The 26580-nt window shown below is 41.8% G+C and overlaps 1 protein-coding gene across 1 annotated transcript in view; it reads right to left on the bottom strand.

Annotated features, from left to right (window-relative positions):
- Positions 1-682: 682 nt before the first annotated feature.
- ITPRID1 (ITPR interacting domain containing 1) overlaps positions 683-26580 on the bottom strand; it is a 127241-nt gene continuing 101343 nt past the window's right edge. Inside the window, 7 exon segments of the mRNA XM_044656791.1 lie at positions 683-736; positions 3003-3323; positions 4081-4192; positions 5891-6018; positions 16369-17676; positions 21162-21244; positions 25606-25692. Coding sequence (XP_044512726.1) covers positions 683-736; positions 3003-3323; positions 4081-4192; positions 5891-6018; positions 16369-17676; positions 21162-21244; positions 25606-25692 — 2093 coding nt within the window.

Here is a 26580-nt window from a genome sequence, read left to right as displayed (position 1 = left end):
TCTGAACAGTTGGAAATGCAGTTGGTTATGGGACCCTTCTTAAACTGGAGGGAGGGATTGGCTAGACACCTATCTACCTGGGAGTGTTGAGCAGTAGATGAAATACTGGCCTTAGAGTTAGGAGAGAACTGAGTTCAAATCCCACTTCTGATCCTTCTTAATTGTGGCAAATCACTTCACCGCTGACTCCCAATTTCCTCTTCTGTGAAATGGACCTAATCCCACTTGTATTTTGTGTACTGCAAGATATTGTGAGGCTCAAAAGGGATATTATTTGAAAAGCTCTTTGAAAATGTTCAGTTGCTGAGGACTTTTCTGTTACTCAATGACTTAGCTAGAGCTAGGGGATAGAAGACTTGCAGAAATTCAGTTTTAAAGAGTTCCATCCATTTGTTGTTAGTCATTTTTATCTTCATTAGCTGAAAGTGAAGTCAGAATCCAGTGAAGTCTTGGGAAAAAAGGACCATCCCCTTCCCTGCCCAACTAAAGGACAGTATTTATAACACAATCTGCTTCCAAGTGGTTTCTGGGGGCGCGAAAAGGGAAGAATTTCCCCTATGATAATGTTGTCTGGTTCCATCCTTCTCTATAAATAGAGTGAAGCCCCATAACTGATGTGGAGGGCAAGGATTGTCCAAACAGTGAACAAGTCATCTGTCTTTCTTTCTCCTATGTCATTCCATCAATTTTGTCCATCTGATTCATTGCCAAAGGAACTCTTGAAACTTTTCTTCAACTGGGAAAGAAAACAACAATAATATCACAATGAAGTACACAAAAGCCCTGAGGATAAATGATTCAGGAAAACCTGCAGGCTGGGTTCCATAAATAGATGAATCAACAGGTACCTCACCCCCCACCCTCCACAACCAACTCTATGGGGGACACCTGGGGGGAAAGTTCTTCTATGGAAGTCTTCGTGTCAGGAGGATAAGGAAGGTGCCCACATTGGACTGAATGTTGGGAATCCCAAATAAGGGATTGGTTAAAGGGAAAAGTACAATGATATAGACAGGAAGAGGATGAAGAATAATGCAATATAATTATCTGATGCAGTAATACCATAGGATACAACATAAGATTTTATAAAAGTAATATTTGGGGAGAAGAAAATATTCATCGATGGTTAGACCAATATGGACATGATTTGAGGCCCTAAATAACAACTAGAGATATTCCACAGAAGCAACATTTCCTTCTGTTTCTTTCTTTTCCTTTGTACTTGGCATATTGTAGATGCCTAGGGTGCAAAGTAGATAGTGTTTCAGACTTGGAGGAAGACCCAGATTCAAATTCTGCCAATGCTTACCATGTATGTGATCCTGGCCAGGGCCACTTACTGGTTCTCACTCTCTAACTACAACATAATGTGCCATCTCTATTGAGATGATCACTTCCCTTCCTCACCACAAATAACCGGGATACCTACTGCTGGGTCCCTCAGCTCAGACCAGCTTTTATCTTCCCTGTGGGAACTGCTCCACACCTGTGTGGATGCCTGTCCTCTTATAACACCCTTTATGTGTTGACTTCTTCCATTGGAACATAAACTCCTTGGGACCAGAGACTGTCTCATTTACTTGTCTTTGTACCCCCAGCACTTATTTTAGTACCTTCTATAGAGTAACTAAACATTTTATTATCTATCTATCTATATACATAGATATAAATCATTATATATCTACCTATATAGTGTCTATTTATCTAACTCAGCCTTAATGTCCTCATCTGTAAAATAGGCATAATAATAACAATACCTTCATAAGGTTGTTATAAAAATCAAATAACATATTATATGTAAAGTTTTTTGAAAACCAAAAGACACTGTAGAAACATAAGCTATTCTTCTTCTTCTTAGCTTGATGATTGATTGATTGATTGATGAATGGAGAGCCTTGGGCAAGTTGAAAGGCTTCCATGTACCTTGCAAGGCTGTATCCTCTTTATTCAACAGTAGGAAATTGTGAGAATGGTCTGAGAAATATTAGTGATCTTGAGGAACTTTTAGATGATTTTCTATGTTGCTACTCCCAAAATTGTTAATCATTAAATCACTCCCCATTTTTTTCTGAAATAGAAATCCTTCTGCTTGCCATTTAAGCCTATCTGTTGCAGGCTTTGTTCTTTCTGTGCTTTCTTGTTTCCCATAGCTTCTTCTTTTTTAAGCTCTTACCTTCCATCTTAGAATCAATACTATGTATTGGTTCCAAGGCAGAAGAGTGGTAAGAACTGGGCAATGGGTCTCATGTGACTTGCCCAGGGAGTATCTGAGGCCAGGAATTATCTGAATCCAGATTTGAACCCAGGACCTCCCATCTCTAGGCCTGGCTCAGAGTCCACTGAGCCACCCAGATTCCCCCTTCACATAGCTTCTTGACATACACCTCGACAATTCTGTATTCCATAAACATGGAATTAGAATTTACTGCTTGTCCATGCCTCCATCACTTATTAATTCATTAAATCATGATGTCATCAGAGGAATGTTTTAACTTTATAAAAAGATGGGCTGGTCATATGCTGAGCAGAAGGGATCATTTATGGGCAACACATGTAATCTGCTGCCATTTTGAAATGTCAAGAGAAGCAGAGGAAAGACCTCAAGCACACTGGGAGGACCAATGGCAGCAAACTCATGGTAGAAATAGGCAAGATGGGCTGTAATCTATATCCTTGGAAGGTTGACACACATCAACTGGCATTAACCCTTGAATTTCCTTGGTTAAAGGGCACTCCTAGAGGAAGATGCTCTTTTTCTGCCAATACAGGTAAGCATCTTCTCTGTAACTTATATACTTAAGAGCACTTAGAGGTTAAGTGACTTGCTCAGAGTCATGCAGCAAGAATGTGGTCAAAGGTGAGATTTGAAGCTAGATTTTCTGGGCTCAGAAAGCCATCTCTTTATTCATTGCAATACACTGTCTGACAAGGAGAAATAATGCTAGCATCAATGCAAAATGTACTCTTTGTGTTTATTCATTGGTAGTAGAATGCACCCTTACTTTGCACAGAAAGCCTTTCAGGTCCATTCGGGGCTGGCTGGAACCTCTTTTTTCTTCACTGGCACCATTTTGATCCCAGGAGTGTGCTGAAGCCTCGGCTAATTCTGGGGAAGGAGGAGCCATCTCTGAGCTGTCTGTAAAGGATGGGGAAGTGAAGGCACGTGTGTCTCCTTGACCTTCTACAGTGGGGCTGGGAGCGCCGGGGGTCACAGTCTTGTGATTGTCTGAATCCATGTAGAAGCTCGGCTCCCTTCCTTCTCCCCAGTCAGAGAGGTCCAGTTCTGAACAGAGCTGGGATTGTTCTTCTAAAAGCTCGTCAAACTGCTCAAGGAAAAATAGGGAAAAAAAATAGGTATGACAACAAAATCACTAGATAACAAATGGACCATCACGATCACTCTTTTGCTCAAGAATCTTCAATGGCTCCTTAATGCAAACTCTTGTACTAGGCATGTAAAGGCCCTCCAACCTATCTTTCTGGATTGGTTTCATACTATTCCTTGTTATTTGGTGCAAGTTCCATGCACACAGGCCTGGCTATTATTACTATATGAGACAAGAGAAGTCCACTCACTGAGCTCTAAAAACCCAGAGTGCTATTCTGTAGCCAAATTCCTATCATGGCATGAATCATAGGAAGGGGAGATTGGGATGTGACTTGTAATGCCATTTGTACAGGGAACTCTGGGGTGAGGAAACTCCCTCTGCCAATATAGACTGGCACCTTTCCTGGAATAGAATATCAGAGCATTACCTAGAGCTGAGGTTTTAGATGCAGCCTGGACTAGAGAAAGATGTAATTGGGAAATACTGAACAAAATAAATAAAAATACAATAGAATATAGATGATGTTAATGTGTGGTTTTCTAAATCAATATGCAGCTTTCAGGAATCCTTATGTATGGGTTATGGGTTAACGACCCCCCACTTCCAGGGGAGTGTCCTGCCCTTGGTCTAGTGCCCTGAGAGATTGTTTCTTGGCCAGGTTAACCCTGCCTTGGCATGGTGGATAGAGAGCTAGTCTTGGAGCCAGGAGACAACTCGATGCATCCTGGAAATGGTGGTTGGTGTCCCATACCAGTAGCATCCCTTCGCGAATCTGCCGAGCTCTGTCACTGAGCTGGAATTCCAGCTCAGTCACCTGTTGGTGCAGGTCTTGACGTAAGTTGTAAAGCTGCCTCATCTCCTCCCTGCAGGTGAATAGAAGAATGGCAGCCCATGTTACATCTTCTCTCAAGAAGCTTTCCCTCCAGCTCCTCTCCCCAAGCTAACTTGACTCAGTTCTTTGAAATTACTTAAAACATTCTCTTCATTTGTATGGACGTGCTCATATTTTGTGGTCCAGACCTATCATTTTACCCTGCTAGAGAAATGCCAGTGTGAAAATTCTCTCCACTGCTGCAAATTCCCAATTGATATATAACTTCTAATAGAGAGTTGCCTTGTGACACTGAGATAGCTGGTACTGCGCCAGAGGTAGGATTTGAATCTAGATCTTCCTGATTCCAAGATAAAGCCCTCTGTGCACTCTCCTAGAGTGCCCTTTTCTTAGTGCCTAAGCTCCATGAACTTCCCATGTCTGCATTCCTCGTTTTTTATTCTCTTCTCTCATCCAACCACCAACTCCATCTCCTTTTTTATCTTTGATTAAAATAATAGATCCCTTGTATTGGAAATAAATACAAATGCACCAGGCTACCGCTAAGCCAGCCATCATCGTCATCTCTACTCCAACTCCCCATGAAAACCTTGAACTCAGTTCATGGGTCCCCAGTTCTTCTCATCTGGTCTAAAAGCAGGTTTCTATGATATATCTTAGCCACCTTCTCCATGCCCTTTCTAGCTCCCCTGTCAGGGTTATTTGCCCTCACTGGACTGTAAGCTCTGAAAGGTCAGTGGCTGTTTTACTTGCCTGTATATATACGACTGTCATACATATACAGGTATCCCTTCCACATTGTTGGGGGAAGGTTGGGGCATGGCACTCCCATGATCTAGAAAAATTGTAAAAAAATTTTAGGCTTTCATATTCTTTTCACAAACATTTACTTTCTACTTATTTTTTAACTCTAAAAAAGAAATCGTGCCTATTCAGGATATCAAAAGATAAAATATATTAATATCACATAATACTATACATATATTTTATGCATTTCTAGTTTCTAAAATTTTTTTCTGGGTCATCTCCTGGCCTTTACAGGTGATCTATGGCTTCCACATAACTCTCCCCAAAATCCCACTTAATTTTTTATGTTGACCCATGATATATCAAAACTATAATAGGTAAAGTTGCAATGTGGAAGGTATAGTAAGCATTTAATAAATCATCTTTCATATCTCTCTTTGTTTCTGCCTCTCATTTATCCTCCTCTATCTATCCCTCCATCCCTTCATACTTCCAACCGTCTCTCTCTCTCTCTCTCTCTCTCTCTTTCTCTCTCTCTCTCTCTCTCTCTCTCTCTCTCTCTCTCTCTCCTATCTATCAACTATCTATCCATGCATCCCATACAAGGCAGATCTTCGCATACTCTCTAATTCTGTAAGTTCATAAGCTTTGTGTTTCCATTTACCATACCCACACTTCTCAATACCTCCCTGTCCCAAACCTAGCTTAAGGGCAAACGCTCCTACCTTTAGACTTAGTCATTATTGACTAATCATTAAAAAAAACAAGAACACAAATGGAGGGAACAGGTTTCCCTTGTTCTGCTCCTTCTCTGGATAAGAAAATTTTAGGATGACAGATCTTGCTAGAATGAGAAGGGACCTCAGAGGCCATCTAGTTCAACTCTATCATTTTACTGATCAGTAAACTGAGGCATAGGGCAGTTTCTGGACATATAGCCAAGGGTTTGTTTTCATCTTTTATGAAGAGCAGCTGACATTACCTCCCTTCCTCTGACATATCACTGAAAACACATGCTTGTTGATTCATGAGGTGACGTCCAATCTCCTCCGAGTGTTCCCGGAAACTCTGACATACTGTCTTCCACATCTCCATGTCCTGTGCAGTGCTCTGTGAACAAACAGAGAGGACCCAGAGTCCCTTTATTTCCTCGAAGGCTGTTCTGCAAGCACCCTACTGATGGCTTCCACTCTGTTTGGGCTCACCTATTGGGATAGAACATTGGCTAGAAATGAGTCATGAGCAAGACAGAGAGCTCAGTCTTGAGCCTTTCTAAACTTGATACAGATTGGGGCAAAGAATAAGGATTTGGTTTGGTGGTACTACTTTGCCAATAGCTCATAGGGGGCATCATGCTAGGGAGTGAGATTATTTGTCTGCCTGTCTATTCTCTTTTATTATGTCTTATATAAATATATCACATGTTATGTACTATAGTTCTATGACATGTATAATCACATCTATTATTTAATTTTATTCATTATTTAGCTTAATTATTCATTTATAATTAATGATATTGTGATGTTGAGGATGCAGAGAAGTGAAGAGAAAAACCACTGGGTGTGTCTGGGGTAGGAGTGTTTGGTCTTGTGGTACCTGAGAGCTTGAATTTTGTAAGAGAGATACACAAGGCCATGGTTTTGTCCCATTATTTTTATCACCTAAATCTCAATTCATGTTCCATCCAAGTGGATTTTACAAACTATAAGGATCCAAAAGGGATCCTTAGCGTACACAAAGACAGAACTAAAGGATAGTGACAGTTTTAAATCATTGAGTCAAATCTCAATCAAGATAGATATAAACCCTTAAAGTGGAGTTAAAAGAATCAGCTTCCCAAGTGTAAGGTGAGGAGGAAAGGAAGGGGTTAATAATCAGGTGGTTTGTCTGAAAGCAATGTCGGGGTTTCAGAGAACCCCAAGCTCAATATGAGTCAAGAGGATGGCATAGAACCTAAGGAAGACCCCATGACGTCTAGGCCCAAGAAGGTAGTAATCCTGGTACTCTTCTGTGGGCAGGCCATGTCCACTCCATACTAGGTTTTAGGAAGGACATTGATAATTTGGAGAGTGTCATTAGGGAGGTAACCAATAGTTAGGGGCCTTTCATTCATGCAATGTGGGGACTGGTTCAAGGGTTGGGAGTATTCAGCTTGGAGGAGAGAAGGTCCAAGGTTCACTAAGAGCTTTCTGGAGACCTCACAAGGGCTATCATATGAAAGAGGGATCGCATTTCTTCTATGTGGCTCCAGGGGTCAGAATTAGGACACTGGATAGAAACCATAAAAAAGGAAAATCGAGACTTGATGTTAGGAACAGTCCCAAAGAGGAACAGTCTACCTCCAAGTTAGCATGCTGACCTTTCTTGGAAGTCTTTGAACAAAGGCTGAAAGACACTGGTCTGATGTATTATAGAGGAAAGAGTTTCTCTCATAGCCATAGGTCAGACTAGCTGGTCTCTAAGAACCCTTCCAACTCTCAGCATCTTGGATGTATGTGTTCTTCTTCTTTTTTAAATCCCTTACCTTCCATCTTAGAATCAACACTGTATATTGGTTCTAAGGCAGAAGAGTGGCAAGGGTTAGGCAATAGGAGGTTAAGTGACTTGCCCAGGGTCACACAACTAGGAAGTATCTGTGGACAGATTTGAATCTAGGACTCTTGTCTCTAGGACTGGCTCTCAAACCACTGAGCCACCCAGCTTCTCCAGATACATTTATTCTTAAAGAATTGATTTCCTTGTTCTAGAGAATTCCCAGATAAGGAAACTTCCTCTACCTAAGCAGGTCAACACCTGCTTTACAACTTAAAGCCTTAAGAAGTTGCCTAGAACATGGAGAAATGGGATGAGTGTTCAGATTCATATAGCTGGTATGTGTACCAAAGATAGGACTTGAACCTATGGGCCTGAGTGTGGTTGCATTTTTACCCTATTTATTTTTATGCAATATTCTGTAGCCCACATTTAATTATGAAATCTGTGAGATGGATCCAGACCATTTTGAAGCACCTTAATGGCAATTTGAAGTACTAGGAATGAACATTGGATTCAAAAACAGAGGGCCATCCTTTTAAGCTCAGCTTGGCTACCTACTTCACCTATGGAATAATGTAACCTCTTTGGACTTAGTTTTTATATCTATGAACAGTTTTTGTATCTATAAACTGAGGATAAAGAGGTTGGACTCAATTTCTTTATAAGTCCTTCTAGTTCAAAATTCTATGAGGTCAAATTGCATTGAAATACATTTGATGTGATTTGAGGGAAATCTAACCGATTGTGAGTCAAGGCAAATTGACTTGAATAATTTGGAAGAGCAGACAGTGAACTTGTTGTGCCAAAGGTTAAAATGGGGTGTTAGGGAGATTAGCCAGGGATCCTACTGTCTTCAGTATGGGTTTTCTGAAGCCAGCTTACAGAACCAGTTATTACATTTTTACTGTGAGCATTTCTACCTTGGAAACAACACTACAAATTGGGGGATCTTTTGTTATTTGTTAGTGACCACACCTCTCCCCACATCATGCCACTGTGGAAGCACTGAAAACTTCCAAACTCTCAGAACTAACCTTGAAAACGGTAGTGAGAAAAAGCCTGAAGTTTGAGACAAAGCCCCTCCCTACCACTCACAATCAGAATAGAGCCCAACATTTACATAAAGTTCCAAATTAATTAATAGGATGGAAAAATCAGAAACAACAACAAAAAGGAAACCAATCATAAAAATCTACTATGGTTACAGGGAAGAACAAGACACAAACTCAGAGCAGAACCAGGAGAACATTATACACAAAGACTGATACACTGTGGTACAATTGAACATAATGGGCTTCTCTACTAACAGCAATGCAATGATCTGGAGCAATTTTGAGGGACTTATGAGAAAGAATGCTATCCACATTCAGAGGAAGAACTGTGGGAGTAGAAACACAGAAGAAAAACAACTGCTGGAACACATGGGCTGATGGGGATATTATTGGGGTTGTGGACACTAAACAATCACCCTAGTGCAACTATCAATAATATGGAAATAGGTCTTGATCAGTGATACATGTAAAACCCAGTGGAATTGGGTGGCAGCTATGGGGAGGGAGAAAGAGGGGAAAGGGAAAGAACATGAATCATGTAACCATGGAAAAATATTCTAAAAAATTAAAAATTAAAAAAACATACAAACTCAGAAGAGACAATGAACTCAAAACAACTCCAAGCAAAGAATCAGTTAAAAATGAGAATTGGACTAAAATCCAACAAGAATTCATGGAATTATACAGAACTCAAAAATACTGAATAAAAATAACACCTAAAACAGAATTGCAAATAAAAGAGAGGTACAAAAGCTCACTGAAGAAAATAATTCCCCCAAAATACAATTGGAAGATAATGACTCCCAAAGACAATAAAAAAGCCTGAAAGATTATTTTAAAAATGTGAAATATGTCATCAGAAAAAAAAAGTTGACTTGGAAAACAGATCAAGAAGAGATAATTTAAGAATTATTGAATTACCTGAAAACCACAATTGAAGAATTAATCAAAATGAAGAACAAATAGTCAAGGATATCAAGAGAAATCAGTGGAAAAAATGTGAAGGAAGATAGCCTGCCAGTTCCAAATTTCAAACTATATTACAAAGGAGTAATCATCAAAGCAATCTCACACTGGTTAAGAAATACAGTGGTAGATCAGTGGAACAGATTGGGTACACAAAACACAATAGTAAATGACCATGGCAATCTAGTGTCTGATGAACCCAAAGATCCAAACTTTGTGTGTAAGAACTCAACATCTGACACAAATTGCAGAGAAAACTGGAAAGCAATTTGGCAGATACTAGGCATGGACCAACATCTCACATCATATACAAGATGTAGTTAAAATGGATATAAGTGATTTAGACATAAAGGATATCAAAAGTAAATAGAAGAACATGAAGAAATGCCCCTTTAAGATCTATGGATAAAGGAAGAGTTTATGACAAAATAAGAGATAGAGAAAAATGCTGAAAGCAAAATAGATCATTTTAATTATATAAATGTGAAAAGCTTTTGCAACAAAAAGACTAATGCACCCACGAATAGAAGGGGAAACAAGAAACTGGAGGAAAGGTTTTGCCACAAATTTCTCTGGTAAATATACATCCTACACCAAGATAAATTCAGAATAGATGAATGACTTGAATATAAAGAAGGAAACTATAAGAAAATTAGCTGAACATAAAATAGTATACCTGTCAGATCTATGGGAAAGGGAAATTTTTAAAACCAAGCAAGAGTTAGAAAAAAATTACAAAATGTAAAATAAATAATTTTGATTATATTAAATTAAAAAGGGTTTGTACAAACAAAAACAATACAACCAAAATAAGAAGGGAAACAAAAAACTGGGAAGAAATCTTTATAACAAAAAACTCTGACAGAGGTCTAATTACTCAAATATACAAGGAGCTAAATCAATTGTATAAAAAATCAAGCCATTCCCCAACTGATAAATGGGCAAGAGACATGAATAGGCAATTTTCAGATAAAGAAATCAAAAGTATCAATAAGCACATGAAAAAGTGTTCTAAATCTCTAATAATTAGAGAAATGAAAATCAAAACAACTCTGAGGTATCACCTCACACCTAGCAGATTGGTTAAAATGATAGCAGGGGAGAGTAATGAATTTTGGAGGGGATGTGGCCAAATTGGGACATTAATGCATTGCTGGTGGAGTTCTGAATTGGTCCAACCATTCTGGGTGGCAATTTGGAGCTATGCTCAAAAGCTCTAAAGGGACTGCCTGCCCTTCGATCCAGCTATAGCATTGCTGGGTTTGTACCCCAAAGAGATCATAGATAAAAAGACTTGTACGAAAATATTTATAGCTGAGCTATTTGTGGTGGCAAAAAACTGGAAAATGAGGGTATGTCCTTCAATTGGGGATTGGCTGAACAAATTGTGGTATCTGCTGGTGATGGAATACTATTGTGATCAAAGGAATAATAAACTGGAGGAATTCCATGTGAACTGGAAAGACCTCCAGGAACTGATGCAGGGTGAAAGGAGCAGAGCCAGAAGAACGTTGTAAACAGAGACCAATACACTGTGGTAAAATAGAATGTAATGGACTTCTGTACTGGCATCAAAGCAATGACCCAGGACAATTCTGAGGGATTTATGGTAAAGACGCTACCCACATTCAGAGGAAGAACTGCAGGAGTGGAAAGACAGAAGAAAAACAACTGCTTGAACACATGGGTTGATGCGGACATGATAGGGGATGTAGACCCGAAATGACCACACCAATGCAACTATCAATAATATGTAAATAAATCTTAATTGATCCCACATGTTAAGACCAGTGGAAATGTGTGTTGGATATGGGGGTGGTGGTGAAGAGGGGTGAAGGGGAAATAAAAACAAGAATCATGTAACCATGGAAATTTTTCTTAAAAAATAAAACATTTAAATTAAAAGAAATTCTCTGGTAAAAGCTTCATTTCTCAAATAGGGAACTGAACCAAGTTTATAAAAATAAGAGGCATTCCCTATTCAATAAGTGGTCAATTTTTGGAAGAAATTAAAAAAATTTTAAATGCTCTAAATCACTAATGATTCGAGAAATGCAATTAAAGTAACTCTGAGAAACTGCCTCACACCTATCAGAGTGGATGACATGAAAGAAAAGGAAAATGACAAATCCTGGAAGGGATATAGGGGACACTAATATAATATTTGTGAAGTTGTCAATTAGTTCATTCTGGAAAACAATTTGAACTATAGCCAAAAGCGTGTAAAACTGTGCATAGAAATTTGATCCATCAGTGCCACTAATATGTATATATCCGAAAGAGATCAAAGAAAAAGGAAAATGAAATGTCTGCACAAAAATGTTTATAGCAGCTCTTTTTGAGGAGACAAAGAACTGGAAATTGAGGATATGGCTGACCTTTGGGGAATAGCTGAACAGGTTGCAGTATCTGATTGTGATGGAATACTATAGTACAATAAGAAATGGCAAGCAGAATGGTTTAGAAACACCTGGGAAGACAGAACTTATACAAATTGAAGTGAGCAGAAATAGGAGAACATTGAACACTAATAGTACGATTGGAAAGATGATCAATTATGGGAGACTTAGCTACTCTGATGAATGGAATGACTTATGACAACTTCAAAGGAACTATGATGAAAAATGCTATCTGCTTCCAGAGAAAGAATTAATGAACTTTCAATGCAGATTAAAGCAGACTTTTTTAAAAGTCTCTTTATTTTTGTTGTTTTATTTTGTTTATGTTTTCTTTGCAACATGGCTAATATGGAAATGTTTTGCATGACTTCACGTATATAAACAAAGTCTTTTTCTTCTCCAAGATGTGAGAGGGGTATAAGGAAGGAAGAGAATTTGGAGCTAAAAAGTTTAAAAAATGATTGTCAAAAGTTTAAAAAATGATTGTCAAAATTTTCTATCTGTAATTGGAAAATATTTAATGAAACAAATACAATTGTATTTAAAAGGGGGCAGCTGGGTAGCTCAGTGGATTGAGAGCCAGGCCTAGAGATGGGAAGTCCTAGGTTCAAATCTAGTCTCAGACACTTCCCAGCTATGTGACCCTGGGCAAGTCACTTGACCCCCATTGCCCACCCTGACCACTCTTCTGCCTTGGAGCCAATACACAGTGTTGACTCCAAGAAGGAAGGCAAGGGTTTTAAAAAAATCATTTTTAAAAATGTGGCATATACTTTCTATATATTTTATATTTATGTATGAATGTAAATCTATTTATTTTCTGAGAGCCAGTTGTTAAACATTTCCCAGCTCACTCCTCCTTTGTTTTATAGTTTATGCAAATGAATTACAGAGGGGTGATTTAGCTGATTCAAGATTAAATGGTTTATTTCATTTCAATGCCTAGAACAAAACTCAGCTCTCATGACTGCATGCATAGCACTTGGACTGAGTTATTCCAATGGTTAGACCTGCATGCACTTGCATGTAGAAAAAATTCTTTCTTAATGCACGATGCAAGCACATATTGTTTCCATTCTCACAGCCCTAGTTCAGGTCCTTATCACCCTCACCAGATTATGGATATAATCTTTTTTTTAAAGAATTTTTTCCCCAATTACGTGTAAAAATATTTAAAAAAAATTTTGAGTCCCAATTTCTCTCCCTCCCTCCTTAACCTCCCTGCTCATTGAGACATTAAGCAATCTGATGTGAAACCTTTTTTCCATATTAGATATAACATTCTAATTGAACCTCTGCCTGAAGTTTATCCTCTCTTCAATCCTGTTCCTCACAGCTGCCAAACTGATTTTTCTTTTATTATTAATTTTTATTATCATGCAAAACCCAGCTCCATATTGGTCATTGTTGTAAGAGCGCCCTCATACAAAACGAAAACCCCCAAATAAAACCAGAAATACACAGATATGAAAGATAGTCTGCTTTGATCTGAATCCATCCAACTCAATAGTTCTTTCTCTGGAGGTGGCTAGATAGCCTTCCCCATCATAAGTCCTTTAGAATTGTCCCAGATCATTGCATTGCTAAGAGTAGCCAAGTTTTCCTAGTTGCTCATTATACAATATTGCTGTTCCTGAGTACAGTGTTCTCCTGGTTCTTTTTATTTGACTCTGCATCAATTAATGTAGATAATTGCAGCTTTTTCTAAAGTCATCCTACTTATTTCTTATAGCACAATAGTATTCCATCACCAACATGTATCACGATTTGTTCAGCCATTCCCCAACTGATGGACATCCCCTCAATTTCCAATTCTTTGCCACCACAAAAAGAGAGTCTATAAGTATTTTAGTACAAATCCTTTCCCCTTTTTTTATCATCTCTGGGATACAGACCTAGCAGTGGTATTACAGGATCAAAAAAGGGTATGTACATTTTTATAGTCTTGTGAACATAGTTCTAAATTGTCCTCTGGATCAGTTCATAACTCCACCAACAATGTGTTAGTGTCCCAATTTCAAATTGATTTTTCTAAAGGGCAGATTGAACTAGACTACATCTCAGTAAACCATTGTGGCTCCCTATTATTTCCAGGACCAAATAAAATCTTCTTTACTTGACATTTAAGACTCTTTAAGACTTGGCTTCTTCCTACTTTTTGTGGGTTTTTTAGATATTAAAATTCACTATCTATTCCATTTAGTACTTTATGAAGAAAATACTTGATGGAGTGGAGTTCATATCAGAGATGAGGGAAATGGGGGCTGAAGGGAGCTCAACTTTTCCCCTCTCAAAATCATTATTCCCCCCTCCCCTTTTTTGTTGGTTTAAGGATCATAAAGCACTTTTCCTCTAATAGTTCTGTTAAGTAGACAGTATATTTTTATCCCAATATAGAAATGAGGAAAGTGAGTCCCCAAGAAGCTAAGTGACTTATTCTCTGTAACATGGAAAGAAAAATAGAACCATTGGCTAATTCAATGGAGAGAAGCTGTGTGTCTTTCAGCTCTATTTCCTAAAGTTTGGATACAGGTTTTCTTTCATTGTATTAGTTTATCCAAATTCCTATTGTTTCAAAAATCATAGAATCAGGGAGCAGCTAGGTAGCTCAGTGGATTGAGAGCCAGGCCTAGAGATGGGAGGTCCTGGGTTCAAATCCGGCCTCAGACACTTCCCAGCTGTGTGACCCTGGGCAAGTCACTTGACCCCCATTGCCTACCCTTACCACTCTTCTGCCTTGGAGTCAATACACAGTATTGACTCCAAGACAGAAGGTGAGGGTTTAAAAAAAAAAATCATAGAATCATGGAACCAGAGCTCAGTTCTTTCCAGCCCAAAGGAACCCTAGAGGTCATTATATCTTCTCTCTCTCTCTCTCTCTCTCTCTCTCTCTCTCTCTCTCTCTCTCTCTCTCTCTCTCTCCATATATATATATATATATATATATATGTATATATATGTATATATACATATATATATATATACACATATACACACACACGTATATATACCTTCTCATTATATATATATATACGTACGTATATATACCTTCTCATTATATATATATATATATACATATATATGTATATGTATATATATATAATTTCTCTGGTCCAAGTCCAAAAGTCCAATACTTACAACTTCAAGAGAATTGGAATAAGCCCCCTTGGGTTTGTCAGAATGTCAGAAGAGACTTTTACCTGTAGTTCATCATATTCTCCCTCTTGGCCTCTTTTTGGTGGCTTCCCTGGTTTCCTTCAAATCTCAGCTCAAATGTTACTCCTTCAGAGTCCTTTCCCAATCCCCTGAGCTATTAGTACCTTCTCTTTTAAAATTGCTTTCCTTCTACTGGCCACACATCGTATATTCATGTATTCTTGTCCAAGTTGTTTCCCCCATTAGAATGAGCAAAGCTAGAGATACAAAGACAAGTAGAAAATTCATCTAAACAGGTCAGAGAGGATTAGAGAACAATAAATAGCTTTTTTTTTCTCAGCAAGTAGTTTTGAGGAGTCTCTAAATATCCTCATACCCCCAGTTAAGAGAGCCAGAGAGAATATATTAGATCCTCAGATTTCATTATCCCAATTTATCTGTTTATATTTTGTATTCCCTCCCCCCACCATCGAAATTCCTGTAGAGCAAGGATAACTTTTTCCTTTTGTCATTTTATCGTCAGTCCCTAGCACATCAGGGATATCCATGTGGCATCGAGGGCATCAAGGTGACACAGGGCATAGACTACTGAGCTTGAAGTCAAGAAGACTAATCATTGCAAGTTTAAATTGAGCTTTAGACACTCACTAGCTGTGTGACCATGGACAAGTCATTTAACTCTGCCTCAGTTTCCTCATTTCTAAAATGATCTGGAAAAGGAAATGAGAGAAAACTACAGTATCTTTTCCAGTAAAACTCCAAATGGGGTCATGAAGATTTGAACATGATTGAAAAAAGACTGGACTGAAGATAGGGCAGCTAGGTGGCATAATGGATAGAGTTCTGGACCTGGAGTCAGGAAGACTCATCTTCTTAATTTCAAGTCTGGTCTCACACAATTACTAGCCGTGTGACCCTGGGCAAGTCAATGAATTCTCTTTGCCTCAGTAATTGAAATCTGTAAAATCAGCTGGAGGAGGAAATGGCAAACCAGGAAAACCTCAAATGGGGTTGCAAAGCATCAGACACACAGCCAAACAACCACCAGCACCTAGTGTTGCCTGGCGCATGTGAGACTTCTACTAAATACTTGCGAGATTGAATTATGCCAAGTTGTTTTAGTTTAGTTGATGGAGATGTAGTTGTGGAGACGACCTAAACAGACCTCAAGCCATTTATAATCGGTTTCAGGGAATGGCCTGGCTGCCCGAGGGTCACCCAGCCAGTGGCTTTTGGAGGCAGGACTCGAATAGAGGTCTTCCCAACTCCAAGGTCCGCCATCCCTCACAGCCCTCATTGGCTGCACATCCCTTCCTCGTTGTGTTGGGGATTGTTGCTACGCATAGACTTACTGCAGAGAGTTCCCTCACCACAGCCTCCTGGAGGATCTTCACCATCTTTGTGAGCTGAGCTTGGAGGTGGCATTGGTGTGAGCAGGGAGCAAAATCAGGGGGATGCCAGTCCCAGGGCTGGCGATGGTGCCAGTGACAGCAGCAGCAGCAGCAGCAGCGGCAGCAGCCATCTCCATGCTTATCCGGAGCACCACGGACAGTGGGCTTGGAGTCTGGGGTGGACGGATAATTCGCCAGAGAGCCACTGTCTAGGGAGAGAGATTGGGTGAGATGCCGCCCCCTGTGTGTGGCCGAGCGACAGCTTGAGGCAGGACACAAACTCTGACTTCGACATCGAAGGTCTTTTTTTTCTGTTTGAACTGAAACGTCTTTGGTCGGCCGTTCACTGGGGCCTTTTCCTGGTCCTGATGGGAGGGAAGACTCGTTCTTGTAGAGTTTTGAATGTATGAGATCTAAACCATTCTCTGAGGGACCTTCGCCTGGGGTTGTACTATGGGCGCCAGACACCAGCCTGGATGGCATCTGAATTGTCACCGATCTGAAACCGCTGGCCCCCATTTCAGGGTCCAGGATAAAGTCCCCCTCCTTTGCGTCTGAACCAGAAGATACTTTCGCCATAGCTCTGCGTTCTGGGGTACCCAGAAGCCTACATCCAGCTATATCCTCTGAACTTGTCAGAGCGGGTTTGGAGATTTCATCAAGGCCACCGAGTGGGAGAGTCACTTCATTGGGTGAGGGAGACTCCTGCTTTGCAGCTGTCAACCTCCCTTTTTCTAATGAGGATTCTAACCTGCTTGGGACCTCAGAACCAGACTGACAGCTGTCAACATGAATTGGTGCATCCTTAGCACATCCATTTCCCATGATGCTGGGAGACCTTCCCATGAACGCTGGCTTAGGCTCTCCTGCCTCCAAGCAGTCTGCTTTGACTTCTACTATATGGGCCACAGTAAATCCCAAAGGATAGTCATATTTGGAAGTGATGGTGGCTCCATCCACCTCATAATTGGCGTGAGAGAAATTCCACATAGGGTTGTCTTTCCTCTCTAGGTCTTTCCCTGAGAAGGTCTCCTTAAGGGGTCCCTCCTGGGCTAAATGTTCCCCTGAAAGAGAATTATCTTCTTCTATACAGGTACATCTCTCTGCTTCCAGGTCACTCTGGCCTTGGTTCAGAATGGATGAACTCAGAATGCATTGGGAATCATGTTCCATTAGTTCTTGTGAATGGCCTGGGGGTGATCCTAGGCAGGGAGTCTGAGCTTCTTGCCTTCCACAGCTAAGGCTTTGGTTGGTCAACGAGGGAGAAATCTGTATGAGAAACCAGAAGAAAGGCAAATGAGAGTAGGGTCTCAGTATGGGCTAGCTGGAAGTGGTATGGCCCTGCTGCTTCAGCTTTGAGAAGAACTTTTCTTCCAGTCCCCTTTTGTACTGATTCCCTTCTCTGTTTTTAAAATTTCCCATTTATAAAATCAGTCGATGGATAAGCAGATAGATCTTTTATTGAGCTCTTGGTTTGTTCCAGCTAAGTGCTGTAGAAAGATATGCCAATAATATAGCGATCATAGTCATGGTCACAATAATAATGATGATGATAATGCCGAATAAGAAGAGCAAGGAAGCCGCTGTTCCTCGATCACAGGGTATGTGGGGTCAGTAAGGTATAAGAAGACTGGCAAGGCCAAAGGAGGGCAGATGATGAAGGGTTTTGAACACCAAACAGGATTTTGGATTTGATTCTAGAGGTGATTGGGAGCCACCGAGGTTTATTAAAGGAGAGTGTGTGGAGGTGTGAGAGTGACATCATCAGACCTATGCTTTAGGAAGACTGATTTGACAGCTAGCTGAAGGACAGACTGCAATAGGGAAAGACCTGAGCCAGGCAGGCCCATCACCAGACTATAGAAATAGTTCAAGTGTAAGGTGATGAGGGCCTGGAATAGAGCTGTGATAATGTGATAAAGAATGAGACATATGTAAGAAATATCGTGAGGGTAAAATCCACAGGCCTTGGCAACAGATTGAATATGGGGGATTGCGGAAGAATGAGAAGTTGAGGATGAAGCCTGGGAAATGGAGAGGTTCATGGAACTCTCTACAGTGATAGGAAAGTTAGGAACTGGAGGAACTGGGGAGGAAAGAAAGTGAGTTCAGTTTCAGACATGTTGAGTTGAAGATATTATAGGACATCCAGCTTAAGATGTCCAATAGGCAGTTAGATATGTAAGCCTAGAGGTCAAGAGAGTTATGGGTTAGAGAAGCAAATCTGGGAATTAGCAGCAAAGAAATAATAATTGGACCTTAGAGCTGGTGAGATCACCAAGCAAAATAGCATAGAGGGAGAGGAGAAGAAGACATAGGACAGAGCCTTGTGGAACACTCATGGTTAATGAGTATGACCTAGATGAGGTCCTGCAAAGGAGACTGAGAAGAAGCAGTTAGACATGTAGCAGAACCAGGAGAGAGCAATGTCATGAAAACCCAGAGAGGAGAGAGAATCCAGGATAAGAGGGTGATTTTCAGTATCAAAAGCATGGAGTGATCAAGAAGGAAGAGGAAGGTACCCCAAAGAGATCACAGATAAACAGACTTGTATGAAAATATTTATAGCCACGCTTTTTGTGATGGCAAAAAACTGGAAAATGAGGGTATGCCCTTCAATTGGGGAATGGCTGAACAAACTGTGGTATATGCTGGTGATGGAATACTATTGTGCTCAAAGGAATAATAAACTGGAGGAATTCCATGTGAACTGGAAAGACCTCCAGGAATTGATGCAGAGTGAAAGGAGCAGAGCCAGAACAACATTGTACACAGAGTCCAATACACTGTGGTGTATTGTATAGAATGTAATGGACTTCTGTACCAGCAGCAATGCAATGATCCATAACAATTCTGAGGGATTTATGGAAAAGATGCTACCCACATTCAGAGGAAGAACTACAGAAGAGGAAACAGAAGAAAAGCAACTGCTTGAATACATGGGTTGAGGCGGACATGATTGGGGATGTAAACTCAAAACTACCACTCCAATGCAACTATCAACAATTTGGAAATAAGTCTTGATCGATGATACATGCTAAAACTAGTGGAAATGTGCATCGGCTTTGGTGGGGGGGGGAGGTTGGGGGTGAAGGGGAAAGTAAGAGCATGAATCATGTAACCATGATAACTTTTCTAAAAAATAAAAATAATTTTTAAAAAAAGAAGGAAGAGGAAGGAATTTGGTAATAAAGAGATCATTGGTTACTTTGGAGAGAGCAGTTATAGCTCACTGGTGAGGTTGGAATCCAGAGTTAAGGAGAGAGAGAGAGAGAGAGAGAGAGAGAGAGAGAGAGAGAGAGAGAGNAGAGAGAGAGAGAGAGAGAGAGAGAGAGAGAGAGAGAGAGAGAGAGAGAGAGAGAGAAGTATTCTCAAAGGATTTATCCACAAAATGGAGGAGAAATAAAGAATGGGAGATGTGAGGGATGAAGGAATCAAATGAGAATTTTTGGAAGATGGGAGAGACTCACATATATTTCTAGGTAGTATGGAAGCAGCCAACAGACAATGAGAGATGAAGATTAGGGAAAGAGCGGGGCACTCTTTGGAGAAGATGGGATAGAATAGGATTGCAGGTGTGTGTATTGGGGCTAGTCTTGCCAACCTCTTCATATGAGATGGGGTGAGACGAAGAAGGAGAGAGTGGAAGATGGCCCATGAGTGATGTTAGATGAGGAAGGGGAAGAAGAGGGAGCTCACAGCAAATGGCCTCACTCTTCCCAGTGAAACAGGAGGGAAGATCTCAGATGACACGTTTTGGGGACACAGAGCCATGGGAAGTTGGAAGAGGAATGGAAAGGTTTGGAAGAGCTAACACAGTGAGTGGCAGAATTCCTTGATTAAGGAGGTGCACAAGAATTGCCTTGCTTCTGTTAAGGACACACTCAAAATGACATGAAATGCATTTGTAGCAAATCCACCCGGCAGGGTTTTGTCGTGTTTTTTCCAGCTTTATTCTACAGCTCATGAGGAAGAGCAAAGGTAGTAGATGTTGGGAGTCTTGGCAGGACAAGACCAGTGATAGGATAAGGGGACGAGGGGCTCCATAAGACAGTAGAACGTTGATCTGGTTCACCAAAGCTCAGGATAATAATCAGAACAACAACCCGTGTTTAATGATATTTTAAAGTTTGTAAAGTGCTTTATGATTGATGGTCTAGGAAAGATTCGAGGGGTGCAAGGACTGGGGTCTCAGTGTGGGCAAAGAAGAGGGTTCAGGGTTACACCACAGAGGAGTAGAGTAACAGATCATGATCAGATCAGAGAACCTGAAAGTGGTACATTTGTGGGTGAGGCAAGGTCCAGGGTTTGCTCATCTCTGTGTGGAGCTGTAGTAGAGTGGAGGAATGGGTCAGCAGAAATCAATTAGTTGAGGAACTGGGAGGTTCGGTGATCTGGGGGATGCTGACTGTCCCCGAGGGGGAGGGCAGGAGTGAGGGTCAGAAGCAAATCAGCAGTCAGAGAGGCAGAAGGAGGGCCCGAGATAAGAACAACTGGCCATGGAGGCAGCTCCTGCCTCAGCTGGGAACCTCGATCTTCTGTTTCTTGCTATAGCTGGAGTCAGTCCCAGAGGAAGGTCAGCTCGGGCTTTCCCTGAAGTGGGAATGGCTTAATTTGTTTTCAGACAAGGACAAGTAGGCCGGCCTATTCGCAATGGGGTGCATACATTAATAATAAACAGGGCCTGCTCTGGACTCATATTCTCCTGAGACTGGGCACTTCACCAGCTCCACCCAAAGACTGAGGACAGCTACCTGGAGAGGAAAGGGCTCCGGAGGTTCCTCCAGGAACCCACTGCTGTCTGACTGGCAGCTGCTGGCTCTGGTCACCGCGGCACCTAGGGGAGAAAACAGACGGCCTCCAGGTTAGAAGTCCAGGCGAAAAATGAGTTTGCCATCAGTTCTGGCCCTAAGAAAAGGGAGTTGGAGCTTTTTATTCCCCCCAAGCTGGAGAATCATGCAAGAGCATTGCTGGCGTGCTTGACGTTGGCAGCCAAACCAATAACCTGTTACGTGAGCATGAATAAAAAAACGACCCTTTAGAGGGACTCAGAAGTGCTTCATTTGGGGGCCTTGAGCATTTGTTGAATACACTATTCTGTATGTGTCTATACCGAGAGATGTCAATAGAAAGATCGATAATGGCTTTGGGGGGAATTCTATGGATTTTTAATGAATTTAAAAATATTATTCTGAGAAGTGGTCCACAGGCTTCGTCAGAGAGGTCCACGGCAGTGGACGAGTGAAGAGCCCGTGGTCTAGGTGGATTCAGGAGACGAGAAAGACTTGTCGGTGCCCATCCTGCCACCGTCCCCCAATCAGCAAACATCTAGTAAGTCCCTGCCAAGAAAGCGCGGCTGCATCAAGAGAGAGCTAGACTCGGAGTCAGAAAGACACAGGTTTGAGTCCCAGCTCATAGATCTAATAGGTTGTGTAACCCGGGGCCAGGTCTACGTCTGGGATAACAGGAAGCCGGGGATTGAGTCACAGAGGAGGAGCATCCGTGTGAAAGGACCACAGCGAGCCCTTGAGGAGCTCCCATCTTGGAGATACGACGGGTTCTGGGTTCTGGGTTCGTGGACAAGTACAAACAGCTCTTCTCTAAAGCTGAACTCTCTATTCCTCTCTAACCACTAAAGAATTTAGGGAAAAGGGAATTACAAGAAGCGATTACACAAAAGAAAACAAATACAAACGTTGCAATAACAATAGCAAAACTCGACATACAGAATGGAACCCCAAATCGTAAAGCTCAAGTGACAGCCTCGCGTGGCATGAGGACGTCATTCCTGAAGCGGAGGATGCTGGGGGAGTCGGGGGTGGGGTGGGGGTGGAGCCTGCTTGGTCTAAAATCGGGGCTCTTAACCTTTTGGAGCCTCTTTGGCCATCTGGATGAACCAATGGGTCTCTTCCCCAAATCCTGTTTTTCGACATTTCAGATCAGACAGAAGATTCCAAAGGAAAGCAGTTGGGCCGAAATAGGGCTGACCCCATTTTGTAAAAGTTCTGAGAATCCCTGGTCTGGATGGAGCACGAAGTTCCTGCTTCTAAACACGACCATCTGATGTCTGTCACCATTTATAAAGGGCTGCTTAAGAACTCTCCGACAGGAGGGAGCTGCTTTCCTTGCATCTAAAGGATATGGATGAGCCTCCCATCACAGTGTGGGGACTGGACAGCACCCTGGAGATCTTCCAGACCGAGGCTTTTATTTTACAGATGAGGAAACTGAGATTCAAAAGGATAGAGGACTTGCCCAGGGTCACTCGGTTGTAGGAGGCAAACCTGGGATTGGAACCTAGACCTCTGAACCCAAACCCATCCCCCCTTCTTCTAGATGGTGCTGCTGCCCTTTTAGTATTCATCATGTCCTCCTCCTTGGAGCCAGGCTGCGTTTCAGTTCTCAGTTCGAGGTTAGCCAGAAGTCCTTTCTCCAGTCCTGCAGGGGATTCCTATGAGAGATGCATTTCTGCAGCCCAGCAGACCTTCGCCGGCCTTCCAAACACAGTTCTATCTGATCCGCCTCCAAGAGGCCCAAACTCTGGTCCCCAGCGCTCTCAGAAGTTGTTTTTTTCCCTCCCATTGCAAAGGCACAAGAGCTCGGGCACTTTGGCGGCATGTCCAGCAGGTGGCAGCAGCAGACAGACCACAGAGCCAGAGCCGCCAGGACCCACACAGCACGGCAGCCAGCCAAAGGTGTGTCCAGGCTGCACGGAATCTGCAGGTGAGAACCCAGACCTCTGAGAGCTGGCCGAGACCTCAGGGTGCTCCTTGTTTACAGCAGAGGAAAGTGAGAGAGACAGAGAAAAAGAGAGACAGAGAGAGAGAGACAGAGAGAGAGAGAGAGAGAGAGAGAGAGAGAGAGAGACAGACAGACAGACAGACAGACAGACAGACAGACAGACACAGAGATAGAGACAGAGAGAGAGAGAGAGAGAGAGAGAGAGAGAGAGAGAGAGAGAGAGAGAGAGACAGATAGAGACAGAGAAAGAGAGAGACAGAGAGACAGAGATAGAGACAGAGAGAGACAGACACAGAGATAGAGACAGAGAGACAGGCACAGAGAGAGAGAGACAGAGAGAGACAGAGAGATAGAGACAGAGAAAGAGAGAGACAGAGATAGAGACAGAGAGACAGAGAGATAGACACAGAGAGAGAGACAGAGAGAGACAGAGAGACAGAGAAAGAGAAAGAGAGAGACAGAGAGACAGAGATAGAGACAGAGAGAGAGAGAGACAGACACAGAGATAGAGACAGAGAGACAGACACAGAGAGAGAGACAGAGACAGAGAGAGACAGAGAGATAGAGACAGAGAAAGAGAGAGACAGAGAGACAGAAATAGAGACAGAGAGATAGAGAGAGAGAGACAGAGAGATAGAGAGACAGACAGACAGAGATAGAGACAGAGAGAGAAAGACAGACAGAGACAGAGACAGAGAATGAGACAGAGAGAGAGAGAAACAGAGGCAGAGACAGAGACAGACACAGAGAGACATACAGAGACAGAGAGTCAGAGAAAGAGAGACAGAGAGAGGCACAGAGATAGAGAGAGACAGAGAGAGAAAGAGAGACAGACAGAGACAAAGAGAGATAGAGACAGAGAGATAGACAGAGAGACACAGAGACAGAGAGAGACAGAGAGAAAGAGACAGAGAGAAACAGAGAGAGAAACAGAGGCAGAGACAGAGACACACAGAGAGACAGACAGACAGAGACAGAGAGAGAGAGAGAGAGAGAGAGAGACAGAGAGACAGAGAGAGAGACAGAGGCAGAGACAGAGACAGAGAGGGAGAGAGAGACACACAGAGAGATAAAGAGAGACAGAGAGAGACAGAGACAGAGAAACTATCAACTCCCACCTAAAGGAAAGCTCTGAGTTGCTAACAATAAGAGAAGAGCAAACTGAAACAATTCTGAAGTTTCATCTCATACAGAGCAAATTGTTAAGAATCACTAAAGATGGAAGCTATCACCACTGAAGGGAAGGATAAATACTAGGTAGCACTCGGGGTCAAGAAGACCTGCATTCAAATCCTGCCCACCTATGTGACCCTGGGCAAGTCACTCTCCACCTTGGTTTTGTCATCTGTAAAATAGATCATAGATTGTTATAAGGACCAAATGAGAAAATACAGAGAAAATTCTTGGTAAACTTTCAAGGGCCATTTCAAAGCTAACTCCTTTTACTCCAGAAAACAATTTGGAATTACACACAACGTCTCTAAGCTATTTATATCATTTGATCCGGTGAGTCCATTGTTAGGCGCAGTCCCCAATCAATAAGCAAAGCAGTGGAGCTAACAAATATAATACAGAAGTCCCTGTATGTTCAATCTGGGGCGCGCGGACCAAGGAATAACTGAAGAGACTTCAGGGGGTCTGAAAACTTGGATGGAAAAAAATGACGTTTGATTTTCCCTAACTTCTGGCTGAAACGTAGTGTTTTCTTCAATCAGAATTCTTTGGAGAAGGGACCCACTGACGTCAGCAGCCTGCCCAAGGTGTCCAGCATCCAAAGAAGGTGAAGAACAAGGCTTAGCAGGGAATGCCGGGCAGGGAGGGAGCTTTGATCTAAAATAGACAGCGACGGGGAATGAAATTGGAGACAGTATCAGCAAAGCTAACATTGGTTTGATTATTGTTTCCCCAGCAGGAGGTGGAAAGCATCAGGACGGATGGCAAGATGCCCTTGCTGGCCAGGCTGAGGTGTCCTGGGAGTTGCCTGGATGGGATGAAGCATGGCCTGGGGGTTCTGGGACTGGCTAGATAAGACAGAAAGAAATGGCCCCCCTCTAGCAAAATATTCATAATGGCACTTTTGGTGACTGAATCCCATCAACTGGGAATGGCTGGACAAACTGGTTTCCGAATACAATGGAATAATGGCAAATGGAAAGAATTCAAGGAGAAGCACAAGAAGAGTAAATATAATAACCATAATAATGCAAATAAAAAGACCACTAAAAGGCCTAGGAGTGTAGATTAATTATAACCACCAATCTCTGTCCTGATGTAGATGGGCACAGGCTCACAGGACCACAGTCTAGGGCCGGAAGGTGCCTCGGAGACCATCGAGTCCAGCCCCCTTTTTATAGAGAAGGAAACGGAAGCTCAGACAGAGTAAATGTCTTGCCTAGTAAGTGACAGAGGCAAGAATTAGAAGCCAAAACTTGCCTGTGACAACAACGACAGTGCAGCCATTAGGTTTGGATTCTATGATCTCTTCTCACAGAATCCCAGGCATCATCCCAAAGTACTCCATGCTGTCGCTAGCTGAGGGTTATCCTGTAGAGATTCGTGAAGCTACATTGAAAATAGTCCACCGTGAACTGTGCAGAGAATGATTGTTTGGAGACAGGGTTCAGATGCCATTTCTATCACCAACTGGCTGAGAAGAACTCGGAAAGCCAGTCAATCTGCCAATAAACATTAAGCACCTACTATGTGCCAGGCGCTGTGCTAAACACTGAAGATAAAAAAGAAAAGGAAAAGGACAGTCCCTGCCCTCAAGGAGCTTACATTGTAAGGGTGGGGAGGGGAAACCTTAAAGGCTATAGAGTCCCTTATTTTACAGATAAGGAAATCAAGGCTCAAGTAAGTCGAGTGAGTCACGCAAGTTCAAAAATTAGTAAGTATCTGAGATTTGAATGGCTTTCCTGACTCCATCATCAATATCCTACTCCCCATCTACTTAGAAGATGTGTTAGCCTGGCCTAGTCACTTAGCACGGTGGGCATCCATTTGGTTAATTGAAAACAGAAGGGATTGGACTACATAATTGAACTTAAGTTTAGCCCCAGGTCATGGGATCTATATTCTTCGGATTTCAGCTATTTCATCTTCCTGTTATCTATATCATTATACATCCTCCTTCTTCCAGTCACCCATGTTTCTAACTTGCCTCTCTGCCTTGGGTTTTCCCTTCTCTCTCATATCTTTGCTGATAGCTTACCCAGCATATCCGGTCATTCGTTGTGTAATGAATGAAATTCTTGGCTGTAGATGTTAAATTCAAGTGAATTTATTCATCGCTGCTCAAGAAAATCTAACTCACCAGCAGAGTCCTTCCACAGTCTAGACACCAAAGATCTGGGGCAAAAAATGGAGGGGGAGGGGGAGAGAGAGAGAGAGAGAGAGAGAGAGAGAGAGAGAGAGAAGAGAAGAGAAGAGAAG

Source organism: Gracilinanus agilis, chromosome 1 (genome assembly GCF_016433145.1).
Source record: "Gracilinanus agilis isolate LMUSP501 chromosome 1, AgileGrace, whole genome shotgun sequence".
NCBI lineage: Eukaryota > Metazoa > Chordata > Mammalia > Didelphimorphia > Didelphidae > Gracilinanus > Gracilinanus agilis.
The sequence above is the reverse complement of the archived record's forward strand: the minus strand, read 5'-3'. Positions and strand labels throughout refer to the sequence as shown.